Below are 19,238 nucleotides of genomic sequence, written 5' to 3'. Positions count from 1 at the left end.
CTTACTGTGTGATTGGTGTACAGTTCATGAAAAATAACAAATCATACTTGTTCTGTAATTTGTTTGATTTTTTTTATCAAACTTGATTCGGGTTAAAATTATCTGTACCCACCTCCCCTTTCTTTGACATTCATCTCTCCTGAAGTTATGGTTTTCACATAATCCTCCCACCTCTTGTATTATTTGGTCAAAAATTTTGTTCACGTCTTATTTAAAATCTAAAATACCCCTAACGTAATGAATAAACGGGTAATATACTAACTTTAAGAAATAATGTCGAGTTAATTCTTTAAAATAATTATACAGAAATGAAGATTTCAAAATTTATCAAGTTTTGGTGTAACTACATATAAACTTCTTATATTTTAAAAAATTACATCTAATACACCTAATACTTCTCTCCATCCAACAAATAAATTCATCTACTAGTTTAAATTTACAGAATTTATTGATATCAATAAAAAAAATAAATGCAAATCTATATTTATTTTTTATTAACTTAGTATTGATTTAATGCAGGTTAAATAAATTTTTCTAACCAAACAATTTTGATTAGTGTATTTATTTTATCTTTGATTTTTTGTTTAATCAGACAAAACATATAATAAAATTTTAAATTATGCATACGTATCGAGTGTGTTTCACTCATCAACATAAATATATTTCTTAATTCTATTATGATAAAAAAAAAAAAAGAAAGAAAGAAAGTATCGTACTTAATAATTTTTTTCCGCAAAAACATAGATATTATCTCTTCTTTTTCTTTTTCTTTTTTTAATTCAACATACTCATCGAGTGTATCAACTAGCCGTTGTTGAACGACCTCTCAACAGTCAATAGCAAGAAGCACGAGGCAGCAAATGAGCAAATCAGAATGAATTTTGAGCACATGTTTATGCTATTTCCTATGTAGCATTTCTACCTCAAGAACAGTTCAATTTTTCACTCATTATTGAGCAGACATTTCCTTTTTCTGGTACAAATTATGAAGTTGTCTATGCACAGAAGTAGCATTCTACTGTTTGATGTGAAAAGATTTAAGCCCTATCGTCTCTTATTGTTTTTTTTTTATATAAATCGAGTGTGAAAATATAAAATTACGCTGATCATACAACACAATTGCTTTCTTGATTAAATTAGTCGTACGAATATTGTATAGAATACGACCCTTTTTCATTATTATTATGTGCAAAAATATATATACTTAACAGTAAGTCAAACATGACAGCAAGAGATGAACATTATTGAATAATAAATGAAACGAAACATCGTTATCTTTCATTGTTTGTGTCCTTATGCAGACATTAGTACTGGTCGTAAATATTGCAGTAGAAAATAATATTATTGAGGATGCTCTTTCTTCTTCTTCTTCTTTTTTTCCACATTTGGATAGTTACTGATGATTTTGATTGATTTGACATTCTGATTAGAGTGATTTTTACTCAGCGAGAGCATATGATTGGTCCTTCCTGATTTAATAGATTAATTAAAATATTATTTTTTTCCTAAAAAGCGCGTCCAATTGGTAATATTACATACTTTTTAAATTTTTATGGTTATCAAAGTCGTATAAATTTTTTGTGATATTTTGATGTGTGAATCTAAAATTTTGGTAATTTGTGTTTATATTGAGTTATTGTTATTTTTTTTAATTTTTTATTGGTATAAATTTCCTCGTAAATTTTAGTTGATGACACTTTGATTTTGATACCGTCTCTAATTTCATCTTTTAACATTATTGAGTTACTCTTGATTCTGAACCCGTCTCTAATCTTGATATTTTGGTCAATTCGAATAATTTTCTGGTTTAAATCCGTCTCTAAATTTTAACTTGTGTTACGATTGAATTATTCTTGATCCCCATACCCATCTCTAAGAACCTCAGTTTCGGACAGAATTGGATGATGAGTTGGAGGATCATATAAACAGAAATCAACTCATTCCTCAATTAACAAATCTCAACAAGAACCTAATTTGGTTTATTTTGCCTATGTTGACATCAACATCAAAATGTGGAACTAAACAAAGAGAGTATCTTAATTATGCCTCATTTTCTTGCCTTCCTCCCACAATTTTCTTCCAGAACCAGTGTCCTCTCCACACCCTCTCCATCTGCTCAATCGGCACGTTTTTTGTCTCCGGCAATAACACGTACACAAATCCGGTCATCACCGCCACCCACCCCCCAAAGAAGAAGAAAATCCCAGACTTAAAATGGCACAACATTGACAAAAATGTCTGCCCAACTAAGAAAGTAAAGAGAAAATTCACTGCGACGGATATACTCTGTCCAGCTGACCGTATCTCCAACGGAAAAATCTCACTAGGAATTAACCATCCCAAGGGACCCCATGACACTCCAAAACCAGCAACATACACTCCAATCAAGACCAAAACGACATCGGCGTACCCTTTGCTTAGTCCGCCATGGTCCCCTAGTTTGGCTGCCATTATAGCCCCAACCAACATTTGCGAGACGAACATTATTATTCCACCAACTATTAACAGAAACCGTCTCCCGGCTCTATCCACTATCATCATCGACAAGAATGTGGTGACGATGCCCACGACTCCTGTCATGACCGAGGACATGAGAGACGCGCTCTCGCCAAAGCCAATTGTGCGGAAGACTATTGGAGAGTAGAACGCTATGACGTTGATTCCCGTCACTTGTTGGAAGAAGGGGATCGCTATCGACATGACAAGCTGAGGTCTGTAGCTTCTTTGCAGGATGTTTTTGTAGGGGCTTTTTATGGTTCTTGAATTCTCACTTGCTTTGATGAGATCGTTCAGTTCTGCTTCGACATCATTAGTCCCTCGGATTCTCTGCAGCATTGCTTTGGCTTTGTCGTACTTGTTGGTGCGTTGGATGACGCTATTAGGCGTCTCTTGGAGAAAGATTGCGCCTAGAGTTAGAGCTGAAGCTGGAACTGCAGCTAATGCTAATGAAATTCTCCAGCCCCAACCACCTTTGATCTTTTCAGTTCCATAGTTGATCAAGTTGGCAGATAAGGCTCCAATTCCTACACTAAATTGAAATCCATTGTTGAAGGCTCCTCTGTACTTAGCCGGCGCCATTTCTGAGAGATACAAGGGAACTGCCTGAAAACAAATGCATGATGGTGAGTGTGTGCTATCATCCTACATCAGACAGAGACAAATACATTGAGCAACATATAGGTTTCAAGCGTCCTTCTCCCCAGTGAGACGTCTTTTCAAAATTATATTATCAGGATGGACAAGTGCACGGTAGAGCTAACCTGGTTTGCGAAACCAACGCCAACTCCAAGCAGGACTCTACCGAAAATCAGCATGTATGTACTAATGGCTGCGCCATTAAGTGCTGCTCCTGCAAGAAACGCAGCACCCCCGAAGAGGATTGTCGGTTCGCGGCCATAAGCCCTTGTGACGGATGATGCGAAAAACGAAGCGATTAGGCCTGCTAAATACAGTGAGGATGTGAACAACGTCAACAATTGACTGTCAAATTTGCAGTAGTTGCTGATCTTAGTGTCCTCTTTCATCCTGGTGTACACTTCTGGGAAAAACTTCTTCAAGAATGGCTCCATAGATGTCACTCCACCTAAATGATTATCGAACATCGATTATCATTAATCATTGCAAACAAAATGCAAAACCAATGAGAAGTAGAGAATTCGGACTAGTGATCAGTCATTTCATCGTTTATTTATTTACCGTAAGATCACCTGAAATTCCAATATCGTAGCCGAAAATGACACCTCCCATGGCAGCCATCATGCACGATAGCACGACGAACCACGTAACTTTTCCATTGTATTGCCCTCCTTCACTTGAAATTACAAATCCACCAGCCATAGTTCCTTACAGTAGTGTTTGATCTTAGTTCAAAGGTTTTGTCAATGGAAGAATGAGAGTGAGGTGTTGGACTAGTCTAACACGACTGCAAGAAATCAACATCCTAAGGTCCACCTGATTGAAAAGTCTTTAATTGATGCTTGTCTTGTGTTTCTGCGGATCTCATCACAATTTTCACTATCAGACATCAACATTGTATGTGTACAGACAAGTAATAAAACTTACAATCATTGGTGTATGGGCCAAGTACTTAGCATGTGATCACCGGGACAAACGAAGAATATTTGAAAATCAGTTGGGAATAAACTGCAGATTCTTCTTGTTAAGTTGCAGAGTTGATCACAACTCGAAACCATGACCTCCAAGTTACATGGAACCTTAGCCTTAATCGCTAGCTAAGACATCATAGTATATAATGGTACCTGGAAATGATATAAATGCCCCCAACTTCTCAATAACATTAAAAGAGGTCAAGATTTGCGCCAATTTTAATCGGGTCGGACCTGACTTGATTCCAAATATATACGAACTCACGATGATCACTATCATTTTTGGATCAGTGGTTCATTTGTAATTATAGTGTTTAAGGTTTTGTTTACCCTTCATACCCCAAGTACAACTTTTGCTACTCTAGACATTCTTACGGCCTTGATATTGTTTTCTTTTACGGCCTTACTAATTTAGCATAAATACATTAGACCGTAAATACACTTTTCTAAATTCAAACACATGAAGTACATTTAAGTTTCTCAATATTTAACACTGTGCTGAGTGTTTAAATTTGATTTTAGTTCTAACTGAATTTTTTTTCTAGAAAAGGCAACTGATTTAGAACAAGAGGCAATGAGTTTTTGGAGCATTTGGATAGGCATAAGTTAAAGATTTAGCACTTTGATTGTGTGGTCTGAAACAATCGTAGCTTTTGATCCAATATTAGAATTAGGGGACGATCTACCTACCGATTCGATTGTCTTCGAGAGGATAATCCAATCTCTCACTATTATGTTGTAAGGTGCCGTTGTTCGTCCTAAAATTCCATCATTTAGATCATTGTCCGATGATTCTTTACATTTTTCTATTTTTCAATCAAATGTAACTATATTTTCTATTTTTTGTAGTTGTCTTTTGGGACTGATATTTTTATGTATTATTGCTAGCATAATAGGATGTTTTTGAACAGAAAATCATGAATTTTTAAGACAGTCCAAATTTTAGCCCATTTCAAATCTATTTTACGTAAATTAAAATTAGAATCCTTTCTTTTAAATAGCTCGTAACTCTGTTAAAATATTAATTCAACAATAAAATATTCTCATTTTCAATCTCAAATTTTCAAGGATATTGAAATCGCATTCTCATTATTCTTTACAGTCAAGTAGTCCCGCCCCATGAGCACTGTATTCGAATTATCTACTACACCTACCAAGGACATCATATTCCAATTGTCTTCAATCTCTTTTTCTCTTCTTATACTATCCTTATTTTAACATCATCAATGACGTCCTACCTATCAACATCCACACCAATTCGTTTGGTACAAGGACATCATAGCGTGCTGGTCTTACTCCCCAAATTAATTAGTACATTAATTTCATCTCAATTGACAACTAATTAAATTTTCAACTCTTTCTTAAAGGATTTAATGCATTTTAAATGAGCAAATTACGCCTCTATGAAAAATAACTAGCAACTTACCCCCTGTGTTATAAAAAAAATGAAGCAATTTACCTCCCTGTCTGAGGAGGTAAATTGCTTCAATTTTAAAAATATAAGGAGGTAAATTACTACATTCTGAAAAATATAGGGGGATAAATTGCTATTTTTGTTTTTATAAGAAAGCTATTTGCCTATTTTTCATAATATGGGTAGGTAGATTGCAATTTGTCAATTTCTTAAATGTCAAAAGCATCTTATAAAATATTTATATTGGTATTGCAGCCAAACACCCCCTTAAATCAAGATAGCAATGTTTGGCTGATAACTGTGTGCCTTAAAGGGTGTTTGGCTGCAAATTAGGCTACATTTGAATGGAAAAAATTAATTTGAAAGAAATATTTAACGAAAAGATTTTATATAATTTCAAACAAAAAAAATCTTTATCGATAGTTCACCAAATATGATTGAAAATGATATTTTTGAAGGTTCTGAAATCATTTTTTCCATATTAAATTATCCAAACAAATTTTGGATGATTTGAAGTTTGTACCTTATTATTCTTTCTTATAGAAATCGTAATTATATGATTATTTGTTAAAAAATTGAGTAATGGTGCAATATCTCAATTCAATTAATTAGACATTAATATAATAAAAAAACATTAAATAAATTACGTTAAACTTATATAAAGTGAGATAAATACTCATATATTCTATAAGACTCGAACCCCTATTTCAAATTTATTTATAAAACCTCACAAGTCAGCCTTAATCACTGAACACAATGTATCATAAGTTCAACAGATAACTACACGCTCCTCTCTTTAGGTTTGTTGTAATTATACACAAATCTCCTTGTAGTTTGAAAAATTATGTTTAGTACCTATAACATTTGCTTCCTTCTAATAAATAGGCTCATTCTTTAGTCAACATTTACTATATTTATTGATATTAATAAAAAAAAATTAAACAAAAATTGATATTTACTCTTGATTGACTTATAACAGACTTAGTGCAAGTCAATAAATTTTTTTTGACTAAAAAAATTCTTATAATAATGAAAATATGCCTCCTCGTATGCATTATACAAAACCGATAGTAAATATAGAATTTTTTTTGTTAATATCAACAAATTCGATGAATTTGACTGATTGAAAACTTATTTGTTAGATGAAAGCAGACCTTTGAGATATTAAATATAATTTTTTAATTCACAAAAGATGTACATATAATTATACAAAACCTCACGACATGGGATGTAATTGTCCCTAAATTGAAATCACTTAGGTTTTCTTTCGTTGCCGATCCAAAAGCATGAAATATAGGAAAAATGATAAAACAGCCCAAAGACCTAATTAAATTAAAGAATTCCAGTAAACCCAATAAGGCCCTTTGTAGGCCCAAGTCCGTATAACCCGCAATGGGCTTTTATACAATTTCAAAAACTAGAATTTATTGGTTTTGATCAATTTTCTTTTTCAATTTATCATACTCTATTTATTGAACTCCAAAATAATAGGAACATCGATAAAATGTGAAAAATCTGATATAAAGACAATGATTATAATTTATTAATATTCAAAAATAAATCATCATAATAAAAAATATAAAATCATGACAAATATCAATAAAGATGGTAACACGACAACTATTTGTTATTATTTTCGCAAGTGAGACAAAAATATTAGTAATAGTTAAAAATAACGATAAATATTTTTCCAGTGAAAACCAATGTTAAATGTTAATTAACGATCGTAAAAAACTAGGCCTATTTGTTTGTGTTTTTATTTTAAATTTTTAATTTTTGAAACAGTAATTAAAAATAAAAACATATTTTGTTTATACGTATTATAATTGAAAATACCAATTAAAAATGTATTTAATACACACTATTTGAGTAGCATCCCAAGAGCATTGATATTAGGAATAAAGAACAAAAAAATTCCAAGTATTATTAAATATTTCTTTATGTAATTGCATGAACAAAGCAAAGTCCAAAAACATGGACAACCACAAAATGTCAATGGAAGTTTGTGATATAATTATATCAAAAAATTGAGAATCACATCCAATTTGATGATGTCATCCTAAACTCATATTAGAATACATATTTATTTTTTTAACTTTTTTTTATGGCATAACTTGAATGTTTATTATACACTCAAATTGTATATAGTTACACTTTGAGTGTATATATATATATATATATGACATTCATATTACCTGTATATTAAAAAATCGTTATGGCTATAAGATATTTTTGCAAGTGATGCCACAGGTAACTGTGGTCCAAAACTTAAATTTTGAATCAATTTTATCTGACCGTAGTAAATATTATTGATTTACTATGATTTTTTTAAATGGTTGTGATTTATGGTGTAGGAAATAATTAATTTTTTTGTGGTGTCTCATGAGCAGACTTATGAGCTCTGTTAATCCAAGATACATTAGAAGAAATATGATTTCTTATTATAAAGCACAACGACTTTAACCCTTGTTTCAACAAGTGAGGCAAAAATCTTAGCCACAACTTATAAATAATAGTAAATATTTTGGTCATAATTAAAATTATGTATAACAAATATTAATTGAATATGATCAAATAATATTAATTTATTATGATTTTTAAACAGCAACAATCTATAATATAAGAAAATTAATTTCTTTTTTCTTTTTGGTAATGGTAGCTTTTTGTAATCTCATATATGGAAGGGCAAAACAAAGATGCATACATCCATGAAATATAAATAGTGGAAATATATTTTTCCCACCAAAAAAAATTTATTGGTCTATATTAAAAGTAAATTACAACGAGCTCCTTTGAATTTAGCATAAATACGAATATTATTATTTAAAAATCATAAATACCCCCCTCCCCCCGATATTTTATGAATTTATACAATACTTGGATGAGATATGAAATTATTAACTTTGTCTTTGCTATTTTTTTTAAACAAAAAATTATTAAATAAATTATCTACTTAGTCCATCAAAAAAATTTAAAAAATAAATAAATTTTGGTCAGTCCACCAAAAAATAAATGAAAACTTAATGGACTAGGTTAATTATTAATGGCCGGTAAAATAAAAGGAACACTGGTATTTTTTCAAACAACGATAGGATATCTATAGCTATATCAAATATTAGGAAAAAGCTCACTATAATTTACCCCATATTAAATTTCTTCAAAGAACTTTATTTAAAAAAAAAACAAAAAGGAAATCCCATAACTAATATAGTGGAAAGAAATAAAAAGGCAAGATCCGGTGGGTGTGATTTCCCTCTCATAAGATCTATTAATTGTATCCAAGAAGTGATTTTTTGTTGAGTAATGCCAAAATTCCCCCACATCAATATTATTAATTATATGCAAATAATCCAAATCAAGAATTGAAATATTAACACCATCCCCACATTATATTATTATTCTATGATCCAAGATTTAATTTTGGCCGTTGAATTACGTGACCAAATAATGGTCACTATGAATTTCAACGACCGATAACCACCATCAACGGCTCGTTTATTGGAAAATCTTGATTCTTGTTTCGGACATTAAAGCTTTCCGAGATCGTTGAGGGCCCCATTTTTGCCGACAAATTAAAGTATTTGCTAATTTAATTAAATGTTGATGTTAATTAATTAGCGTAATTAGGCTGCTAATTTCCTAGCCATGCAATTTTGGGGAAGAACAAAGATATTTAGCAGCTTGATTTTGGCTCTAGATCCCAATAATTGATTTAACTATATAAAGAAGGAGTTCGCAAGGACTGTCGTTCGTCTGAAAATTTTTTGTACATGATGAAGTTCGAACACGAGATTTTTTGTTAGATATATCTGTTGTTCATATGTAGTGATAAAAACATTTAAGAAAATTGGAGATTTGAGTTGCAGTAAAAATTGAACTTATCAAAAAAATATATAAAAAAGATAAATTCGAAAAAAATGCTACAACAGTCCCTTATGAAATTACTGATATACCCATGACATTGAAAGAGGAAAATGACATATTTGAAGTCGGGAGTTTTTGGGGTTGTAAAAAATTGGAGGGTAAAAATGTCTAGGACCAACTTCGGAATGAACATTTATATGTTGGAGAAGCAATTTTGAAGGAGCTTCTGGCTTATTTTTCTTTTAAATTTATAGACTTAAAAGTAGAAGAGGGGAAAGCGGAGTGAGGAGAAATTAAATGAAAATAACATATGCTTACTAATTAATATGCTCCAATATTGAATTTCTAACTATATAACGCTTTAAGATCGAAATTATATAAATAAGTTGGAGAATATGAGTTCGATTTCTGTAAGAATTTAAATTAAAATTTAAATTCACACTAATAAATTTATCAAATTAATTGCAAGAATTTACCAAATAATAATTTTTTTTTAAAAAAAGAAATGCAATATTGATCCTACAATGGTAGGAATTGCCACTTTTGTTCTTTCTTATTTTAAATTTGTAGTTGAGGGAAATAATTAAATAAAAAATAGTATATTTAGCTCAAATATAATTAGAAAATGCTAAATTTGAAAATCAGCAGATACCGGCACATAACTCCTTTAATTTTTAATTTTTGTTGATGTAGCATTTTTTTTTATACTTATGGGGCTAAAATTATATTTTTTTTATTAACTTTCTCATGCCACATTAGCAAAAGTGGTCGGAAAAAATTAAAAAGTCCCGAATTAATTAAGCCATGTGTAAGGTATGTGACAATTGCCGACCAATTTAACTTTTTCCGGCGAGGCTTGGACTATATTTGTATTTTTTTTTTTTCAAATAATAGTTTTCAATTGCAATTTTCAAATAGAGAATTGAAGTGCCACGAACCTATATATAGTTTTTTTTTTTTTTTATAGTACACAGTTGATTATATTATTCAATATAACTAAATTCAACGATTGTTTCAATGTTTCAGTAATTCAAATTAGCGAACGTATTCAAATGAGGTAAAAGAAACAACAAACTATTAGAAAAGTAGACATATTCATATAAATTAAACTCACAACCTTTCGATCGTGAGACCTTACCTTACCGATCAAGTAAGGCCTCGTTGATGTTGATATCATCCTACAGTAAGCGGACCGAAATTTCATTATATCCTAAAAAATTAATCACATTAGCTTATGTTTAATAATTTGAAATAGTGAATTTGAACTGCTGTTGAATTCAAATTAATTAGCTAACAAGCCTGCAAGAGTTGGATAGCAACAGCTCAAGAATTTCAGCTATAAATACTGGTGACTTATTAGTAGTTCCAAGAAGCAACTCAAGCTAGGTACCAAGTTTGAAATGGCAACAAATGCAGGTCATTTGCCCAAATCACAATGCCTATTGTTCACTTCTTCACTTGTTCTCTTCTGTTTGTTCAACTCATGTCTAGCCTTCAGACACAAACACCTGAACCTGTCCACCAGAGCTCTCCATTGGTCGTCGGCCGGTGCAACGTGGTACGGCAGCCCTGACGGCGCCGGGAGTGATGGTACGCGGTTTGCTTGAACTATGATGAAGAAATACTGTCCATTTTTACACTTGATAGATGAATTAACTGACACTAAGATTGCAGGAGGAGCATGCGGTTATGGAAACCTCGTGTCACAAGCTCCGTTCTCTTCGTTGGTGACCGGAATAGGCCCGTCTCTCTATAAATCAGGCAAGGAATGTGGTGCTTGCTATCAGGTACTGATTGACGTAAAACAACAGTCATCTTTCTTGAACTGTACATCAGTCTATCTGATAAGTGCGAGTTTGAAAACGCTAATTATGTTAGTGATTATATACTAATTAATTATTTCATGTTCACATAAATTTATTAATCTAATAAATACAAATATATATAACAGATAAAATGTACGAAACATCCGTCGTGTTCCCGAAGACCAGTACGGGTGGTGATAACGGACTTCTGCCCTGGAGGGATGTGCCTCTCAGATTCAGCACACTTCGACCTAAGTGGAACAGCGTTCGGCGCCATGGCCATTCCTGGCCAAGAGGATAGACTCCGTGATGCTGGAGTCTTACAAATTCGATTTGCACGGTCAGTTTATTATTAAGAAAGCGTCCATTTTTCGTGTCTCACATTTTTATTTAAATTTTTGTTTTTTATATTATTTCATTACTATTTTCTTTTTCTTTTTTTAATAATTTTCTCCCTTTTTCATAACCGTCAAATTGCACACTCTTCTCAACCTCCGCCGACTTTTTTTTACAACAATCTTAATTTTTTATTCTTAATTTTTTTAATTAAAATGAGAATAAAATTTTTTAAAAATAAAAATTAATTTTTAAAATTTTGATTTACTTATGCTGGCTGGATTAAGTGTGCCACAGACACTAGTTGTTATTATTGAAGATGGCGTTTATGGTGTCTCAAAATTATGGTCTGTATAATTTTCTCATTTTCTTAAACATAAAATTGTCCACTCTTCTCAACTTCTACTAACTTTAACTTCTTATAACTTTCTTATTTTTCTAATGTTCTTAATTTCTTCAACTATAATATATTTTTTAAAAAATAATTTTTAAATTTTTTATTTAATTGTACACATTCATTCGAGTAACCACACGCGTGTACTAGTAGATATAAGGGTTTAATAATTTACCTTCCTGTAATATTACAAATGAGCAAATTACCTCTTATGAAAAGATAATTGTATCCATGGCACACATACTCGACCACATAATTGTATAGCTTGTACATTTTTACACTTAATGCAATTTATTTTTATCGTAAAAGAAAAGATAATTGTAATTTAGCCCCTGTGTTTTTTAAAATGAAACAATTTACCTACCTGGACAACTAGATAAATTGCTTTATTTTGAAAAACACAGGAGGTAACTTGTTATATGTTTAAAAACACATGGAGGTAAAGTGTTGTCACTTCTTTTTTTTTTTTTTTTTTTTTTTACAGAGGAGTAATTTGCTCACTATTAATATTACAATAGATTGCTTGCATTTTTTCCGTATATAATCCAACCCCCTAAATCCTTTTTATGCTAATTAACTAAAATCATTTGTTATGACTCATCCTAATCTTTGCGGTGGAAAGAAAAATTATATACATTGATAAATTTTGTTAAAAATTTTAAAATTTTAATTAAAATCATCTCTAACTGCAAATATTAGTTTAATTCGTAGGGCTTCACTTCTCTACATTTTGAGTCGTCGGTAATAAATTGGTGTTACATCTCATTTCTCACTTCATATATAAATCTTACATAAATAAAATATTTGTTAGCTACACATATGAGGTAGATTTATATATTTAACATATGTATGTGCTGAGTGTATTATGAAATACAATACCATTAATATAATAAAAACTCGAAGTGACTTATTCATTTATTGAATTTAGAACAATTATTAAATTTTGATCTCACATCATATATATTTTTGTGTTAGTGTTGCATGTGACTATTCAGGAAAAAATATCGCATTCCATGTCGATCTAGGGTCAAACCCTAACTATTTCGCAGCGGTGATCGAGTTTGAAGAAGGGGATGGGGACCTCAACCGGGTTGATCTACAACAAGCATCGGGTGAACCAGACGAGTGGTGGGAAATGAACCAGTCCTGGGGAGCGGTCTGGCAGCTGAACCCCGGTTCAGAGCTGCACCCTCCATTCTCGATCCGATTGACATCTCAGTATTCGGGCCAAACTCTAGTGGCCAAACATGTGATTCCAAAAGGTTGGCAGCCAGGTCGAACCTATAGATCCGTGGTTAATTACCTTTGAACCCGACCCAACTAGATAACTAGGGTCAAAAATCTTGGGATTTTGCTTGTGGTTAACTATTTTAGTTGTTGAAATATATTTATAGTGTGTAGCTTCCAATGCAATTTAATTTCAAGATTGCATGAGGGATGCCCTTTACTTGGGGGGGGGGGGGGGTGTATGTGTGTTTTTGGAGAGGAAAATGTATGTGTAGCCTCAATATGTTTGGGCTCTTGGTGATCTCCAAAGATTTGTGATATGATAAATATTGATATCGAAGAAGCATTTGGATTGGTATTAATTAATTAAATGTTTCTTTCTTGTTATCTATGTAATTTTTGTAGAACCATATGTTTGAGTTCTCAAAAAATACACTTATGTGTGAGTTGAAGTGAAATGAGTCGCACATTCTTGTAATAAGGATATATCCAACTCAATCTAAATTGACGAACATTACTGTCAAAAAATTAAATAATTGTTACATGCAATATCTATATATATATATATATCGATCATTTCAAAGAAAATACTTAATATAATATGGATTCAACCTTGAATTGTTGGATTTTTATCTCATACTTTGCCTAACAAAGTTGAACTCCCAAAGGGTAAAATACACTTTGCCCTCCTAGATTATTTTTAATATAATATTTATTTACTTAAATTAATAAATATAATATTTACACTATATAATTAAATTTTTAGATAATATTGCCCTGTTGTTATATATATATATATAGTATATATAATGCAATGAATTTCTCTTTTTAATAATTTTTTATTTTAAGTTTAATTAAAAAAAATTAATTGAAATATCTTTTAATTATAATAAATAAATTATTGAATTAAATAGTTCGAGTATTATGATAACAAAATTATGTTATTAACTATTTATTCTTTTAGATATAAATTAGTAATTACATATCAATTTTTTTAATATATTTTTTTAGAAAAAATATGATATATATATTTATTTATTTGTTTATTTTCTAAAAATATTTAATTTTTGGCTAAGCATATATATTTGTTAATTTATTTTAAAATATATATATATGAGTTGTGGGTTATATTATATTTGGTATGTATCCACTATATATATTATCTTTATACTCTATTTTTAATTAATTTTATTTATTTGTTTAAAAAAATAATTTAATGTACGAATATTAAATATATTAAAATAATATAATTGTTCAGTATATGAGAAATATTTTGGTTCAATTACAAAGATAAACATTATATTTATTAATTTAAAAAATAAATATTACATCAAAATAATTTAGATGTGAAAGTGTATACATAGGCCAAATAATCTAAAAAATATTTGGCGTTTGCAAAATCCAGAAGGCGAAACGCGAAAGACGTAATCAATTGCATCATCAATTTTCTCCTCATTTGATTGACCATATTAATGATTGTGATTCATTGCGCACCAATGCTTATACCCAAGTTCAAGAAATTCCACCATCATCACCACCGCTTCCCACAAAACTCCTTTGGCTGGGGTTCTTCTTCACTCAATCAACTGCAACGGGCGCTTGCCAAAACCATCCCTTCTGCGGTTAAATTTCAAAATAGAGCAGCAGTTCGGCCTGTCTCTTCGTCTGCAGTAGTACCATCGAAGATGGTTAAAGCTATAAGGGTCTATGAATTCGGCGGCCCTGAGGTATCACTCTCTTTTTCTCTCTATCTTTGTACACAATTTTAAGTATTTGTGAGTGTTGTTCAATCCAGTGTGTCATAATAGCAAATGGGTTGTTGTCATTTGTGGTTCTAGTTGGAGGAAATTTGTCGGAATGGATGTTGCTGAGGATTGTTTTTAGCCTAAATTTGTATTTAAGGCTTGTTGGATTCTACTTGGGTTCAGCAGACTTACTGAGATCATTGTTAAAGGAAAGGTTTTAACCAATTGCACTTTTTGTATTAGGGCCTGGGCGTTGAATGGAGCTTCGTAACTGTGGTTTGTGCATAAATTCTTTGTTGAAATTTCCATGGATTTTTGCTGCATAGTGCTCTCTGGAGTCTCTAATCAGTATTAGTTTTGTATTGAGTTGAGTGATTGTATGTTTGTAGGATCACACGGTTGTGCTTTGGTGCCTTTGTTATTTTTCGGGTTCAGTTTTCAGTAAACTTCCCCTGTCTTCATATGTTGAATTGATGCGGACAAAGTATCCCTAATTTGATCATTGACTTATATCCCTCTTGATAATCTAAAACATTAGAGAACTTTACTTGTGGATCGACAGAAGATGGATGCGACTTTGTTTGCTGTGCTGAATATCTGAGAAACCAGTCTTGCAAGCTTTCTTTTAGCATTGATGATAGTCTACCACTTTACTTCTTGGTCTGTTAGACACCTGAAACCTCTTGCTTTCACTATATTCAATGTGGTTAATTAAATAGTCTTGATGTCTCTGTCTGTTAGGGCAATGTTGTATGGAATGGATGTTTTTTGTTGAACTTAAACTGTGAAGATATAAATTCTGACTGAGTAGTTTCCTTTTCGCGAATCCACCCGAAGGCTCCCACTTGATCCTGTTTTTGCGGAGTTAGTTATGCATTGTATTGCATTCTTAGTGTATTACTTACTATGCAATGCATTTCGTTATAGGTCCTGAAATGGGAGGATGTGGAAATAGGGGAGCCAAAGGATGGTGAGATCAAAGTGAAAAATAAGGCTATTGGATTGAATTTCATTGATATTTATTTCCGGAAAGGGGTTTACAAGGCGTCTACATTCCCCTTCACACCAGGTCCAATTCCTTCTCTATTTCTTATACTGTCACCTCCACCTATATTGTATGAATCATGTATTTAACACCATGTGTTCAGATAACTACTTTTCCTGTTCGATATGACTATAGCTTCAGCAAATTTGTTGGCATAGAAGACCTTGCATTATCCCAAGAAAACATCGATGATTGAGAACTACTTTTTTTTATGAAGAATGTCTTTATCTTAATATCAGTTTTTGGTCGACACATTTGACACTGCCTCTATCAAATACTCATTGTCAACTGTTACCGCAGTTTCCTGTTGGCTGTTGGTACATAATAAATACCTCTTTCACAATCTTACTTTTAACTGTCCTGATAACAGGTATGGAGGCTGTTGGCGTGGTAACTGCAGTAGGTCCTGGACTTACTGGGAGAAAGGTTGGAGATCTTGTTGGTTATGCTGGTAATCCAATGGGTGCATATGCCGAAGAGCAAATCCTTCCTGCTGATAAGGTGGTCCCTGTTCCTCCGTCTATTGATCCCATCATAGCAGCATCCGTCATGCTCAAGGGAATGACTGCTCAGTTTCTACTTCGCCAATGCTTCAAAGTAGGTTTTGATGCCTCATTCTAAGTTTTTCATGTTTTAATTGGCCTTTGCTCAAGGAAAGGCCGAAAGGCATTTTCATTTTTCCCAATTATTTGGTGGATACCAAATATTTATGGATCAACAATATAGCAGCTTTACCTTACATTACCATCATGTATGTGGGCTCTTAAATTGTTATATTCAATATCACAGTAATCACTATTATCCCCGCCAGGATTCTTTGTTTACTTATACTGCTTTACTCATATTTAGCATGGTAACAAGATTATCTGTTCGCATCAAGTTTTCCTTGTTCTGTTTACCTTATCATTTTTATGTTTGATTCCATACCAGGGGATTCCCCTTTTCCTTCTTTATTGTTTCTATCTGTTTGATTGAAATATTAGATGTATATCTATCTTATTTCAAGATTATACTAATGGCAATATTGTACAGGTTGAACCCGGACACACTGTACTTGTTCATGCAGCAGCTGGTGGAGTAGGGTCTCTTCTGTGCCAATGGGCAAATGCTCTTGGTGCCACAGTTATCGGAACCGTCTCAACTAAAGAAAAGGCAGCTCAAGCCAAAGAAGACGGATGTCACCATGTAATCTTATACAAGGAAGAAGACTTCGTCACCCGTGTCAATGAGATAACATCGGGTAAAGGAGTTGAAGTTGTCTATGATTCTGTCGGGAAGGACACTTTTGAGGTAACAGATATGTCGTGTCCATAACATGTAAATATGAACACAGTTTTTTTCTCTATCTAAATCTATGACTGCGGATCATGTGATCAGGGATCACTGATGTGCTTGAAACTACGTGGATACATGGTAAGTTTTGGACAGTCCTCCGGCACTCCGGACCCAGTCCCATTGTCGGCTCTTGCAGCAAAATCTCTGTTCTTGACAAGGCCTTCCATGATGCATTACACTATTACTAGGGATGAACTGCTGCGAACTGCATCGGAGGTCTTTACTAGCCTTGCAGCAGGCTTAAAGGTCCGCATTAATCATACTTACCCCTTGTCTCAGGCAGCCCAAGCGCATGCTGATCTTGAGAGCCGAAAAACATCTGGATCAGTTGTGCTCATACCTGATGGGAATTAACTTGTAATTTTTCCTAGCTAGAGCATGGATGGTGTATTATGGAGCAAGTAAAACAAGAAGAAAAATTATGGAATATTATGTTCAGAAATTGGGGTTGCTATGTGGGGTTTGCTGTTATCCTCTAAATGTAATAATTTTGGATGTGCTTTCCATAATTACTATTTTCTTTCAGTTTTATTTGATTTTTCTTCTGCAACGAGATCCCTATCTATGCGTAATACAGGAATGAATGAGTTGTAAACTGATGAATTAAATGTATTAATTGTAAAGATTAGGGGAAGTGCTAATATCGTGGGTAAGTTTTCGTTTAGAATCACTTTAGTTCTTTGAGTTACTTTTTTAATTTTAGTGTTTTGTCCCAATTTGGTCCCTCGTACCCTTTTTAGTTTTCTAAAGGTAAAATGGTTAATTTAAATTTGACTTTTTTCATTTTTATTATTTAAGTTTATAAAATGATCAAATTAGTCTTTTTTTTAAGCAAAAAAACAACTTTTTTATATTTTGTATGCAGATGATATTGTTATCTTATGTGATAATGAGCATTTTGAATTTTTGTAAACATCATTCTTATGTAAATAATGATCATTTTTAAATTTTGTAAACATAATAATAATATTGCTTGATTTAAAATAAGTCGTCACTCTTTTTTTCGTTTTAGTTAAAAGAAATCAAAATTTTAATAAATTTTATACATAATCTGAATATATAATAAGAAAAATTTAAGTTAGTAACTTTTTTATCTCAATAGTTAAAATAAATCTAAAAAAAATAGACCTTAATAATATTTATATTAAATATTTCGGTTTCGAAAAAAAAGTTGATGGAATATATACTTTAATTAGAATTTTTTACAGATTTCATATATATATATATATATAATTCATTGTAAAAGAATTTTTTGAATATGTAGTTACATTTTATAAAAAAAAAAGTTCTATAAAAACTTTTTAAAATAAATTATATATATACATATATATATGAAATTCAACAAATAATCTAATTAGAAGTATATTTCACCAATAATCTAATTAGTATTTAATAAATATTGTTAAAATTTAATTTTGTAGACTTATCTTTAACTCGGCTTTGTAAGTGTTATTTAATTTTTGGATTTTTTTTATCGACTCACTATACATATCTATACTGAACAAAAAATACTTTATCAAAAAAAAATAATAAATTACTCCCTAATATTTTAAAAAATGAAGCAGATTTCTCATCAATAGTTTAGATAGAAGATTATTTACTTATTTTTTTTCAAAATACATGGGGTATTTTGCTAATATATATATAGAAAATTTCTTATTCTTTTTTCATATCACAGGGAATTAAATTGTATTTTATCTTTAAATTTTCTATACCCTTATTAAATTTTATTTTCTTTAAAGAACTCCTGAAAAAATATTAAAAAAATGAGAATGGGTAAAGTAATAAATAATCCACAAAACAAGTTAGTCTATAAAAATATATAAAATTATAATTTATAATTAAAAAGAATATTTTGTCTGTCCACCATAAAAATATAATAAAAATTTAATAGAGACTAACAGATCGTACATATGGATATATTTGTAACTTCTCAAACAATAAATGACTGTAATTTTTCCTACAAT

The 19,238-nt window shown here is 31.4% G+C and overlaps 3 protein-coding genes across 5 annotated transcripts; 2 read left to right on the top strand and 1 right to left on the bottom strand.

The window, feature by feature from the left end:
• Positions 1–1,922: 1,922 nt before the first annotated feature.
• On the bottom strand, positions 1,923–4,247 carry LOC105160629 (hexose carrier protein HEX6). Of its 3 annotated transcripts, XM_011078098.3 has the most exons (4): positions 4,063–4,247; positions 3,708–3,990; positions 3,261–3,583; positions 1,923–3,102 (listed from the first exon to the last, which is right to left on the bottom strand). In XM_011078098.3, the coding sequence occupies exons 2-4, from the start codon at positions 3,835–3,837 to the stop codon at positions 2,041–2,043; spliced, it is 1,515 nt and encodes a 504-aa protein (XP_011076400.1). In that variant the 5' UTR covers positions 3,838–3,990; positions 4,063–4,247; the 3' UTR covers positions 1,923–2,040. The 3 variants fall into 3 exon arrangements, with proteins under 3 accessions (XP_011076400.1, XP_011076399.1, XP_020549123.1); XM_011078097.3 differs by having other exon boundaries at positions 3,708–4,247; XM_020693464.1 differs by lacking the exon at positions 4,063–4,247 and having other exon boundaries at positions 3,697–3,836.
• Positions 4,248–10,742: 6,495 nt separating this feature from the next.
• Positions 10,743–13,573, top strand: LOC105160737 (expansin-B15). Its single transcript, XM_011078217.3, has 4 exons — positions 10,743–10,974; positions 11,059–11,171; positions 11,336–11,529; positions 12,895–13,573. The coding sequence occupies exons 1-4, from the start codon at positions 10,785–10,787 to the stop codon at positions 13,226–13,228; spliced, it is 831 nt and encodes a 276-aa protein (XP_011076519.1). The 5' UTR covers positions 10,743–10,784; the 3' UTR covers positions 13,229–13,573.
• A 1,054-nt stretch (positions 13,574–14,627) lies between these two features.
• Positions 14,628–17,802, top strand: LOC105160627 (GroES-like zinc-binding alcohol dehydrogenase family protein). Its single transcript, XM_011078096.3, has 5 exons — positions 14,628–14,873; positions 15,819–15,960; positions 16,307–16,533; positions 16,969–17,226; positions 17,314–17,802. Exons 1-5 carry the CDS (start codon positions 14,643–14,645, stop codon positions 17,623–17,625), a joined length of 1,170 nt encoding a protein of 389 aa, XP_011076398.2. The 5' UTR covers positions 14,628–14,642; the 3' UTR covers positions 17,626–17,802.
• The last annotated feature ends 1,436 nt before the right edge of the window (positions 17,803–19,238 follow it).

Source organism: Sesamum indicum, linkage group LG4 (assembly GCF_026168435.1).
Source record: "Sesamum indicum cultivar Baizhima isolate 11 linkage group LG4, ASM2616843v1, whole genome shotgun sequence".
NCBI classification, from domain to species: Eukaryota; Viridiplantae; Streptophyta; class Magnoliopsida; order Lamiales; family Pedaliaceae; genus Sesamum; species Sesamum indicum.
The sequence above is the reverse complement of the archived record's forward strand: the minus strand, read 5'-3'. Positions and strand labels throughout refer to the sequence as shown.

What these genes read in the sequence shown, in the direction of transcription:
- LOC105160629 (XM_011078097.3), bottom strand. Translation starts at nt 3,837, where the DNA reads ATGGCTGGTGGATTTGTAATTTCAAGTGAAGGAGGGCAATACAATGGA. An exon ending in CTACGATATTGGAATTTCAG is followed by an intron (nt 3,584 to 3,707) that starts GTGATCTTACGG and finishes ATAATCATTTAG; the next exon opens with GTGGAGTGACATCTATGGAG. An exon ending in GCGTTGGTTTCGCAAACCAG is followed by an intron (nt 3,103 to 3,260) that starts GTTAGCTCTACC and finishes ATTTGTTTTCAG; the next exon opens with GCAGTTCCCTTGTATCTCTC.
- LOC105160627 (XM_011078096.3), top strand. Translation starts at nt 14,643, where the DNA reads ATGCTTATACCCAAGTTCAAGAAATTCCACCATCATCACCACCGCTTC. An exon ending in TACATTCCCCTTCACACCAG is followed by an intron (nt 15,961 to 16,306) that starts GTCCAATTCCTT and finishes TCCTGATAACAG; the next exon opens with GTATGGAGGCTGTTGGCGTG. An exon ending in TACTTCGCCAATGCTTCAAA is followed by an intron (nt 16,534 to 16,968) that starts GTAGGTTTTGAT and finishes AATATTGTACAG; the next exon opens with GTTGAACCCGGACACACTGT.
- LOC105160737 (XM_011078217.3), top strand. Translation starts at nt 10,785, where the DNA reads ATGGCAACAAATGCAGGTCATTTGCCCAAATCACAATGCCTATTGTTC. An exon ending in AATGTGGTGCTTGCTATCAG is followed by an intron (nt 11,172 to 11,335) that starts GTACTGATTGAC and finishes TATATATAACAG; the next exon opens with ATAAAATGTACGAAACATCC. An exon ending in TTACAAATTCGATTTGCACG is followed by an intron (nt 11,530 to 12,894) that starts GTCAGTTTATTA and finishes TTTTTGTGTTAG; the next exon opens with TGTTGCATGTGACTATTCAG.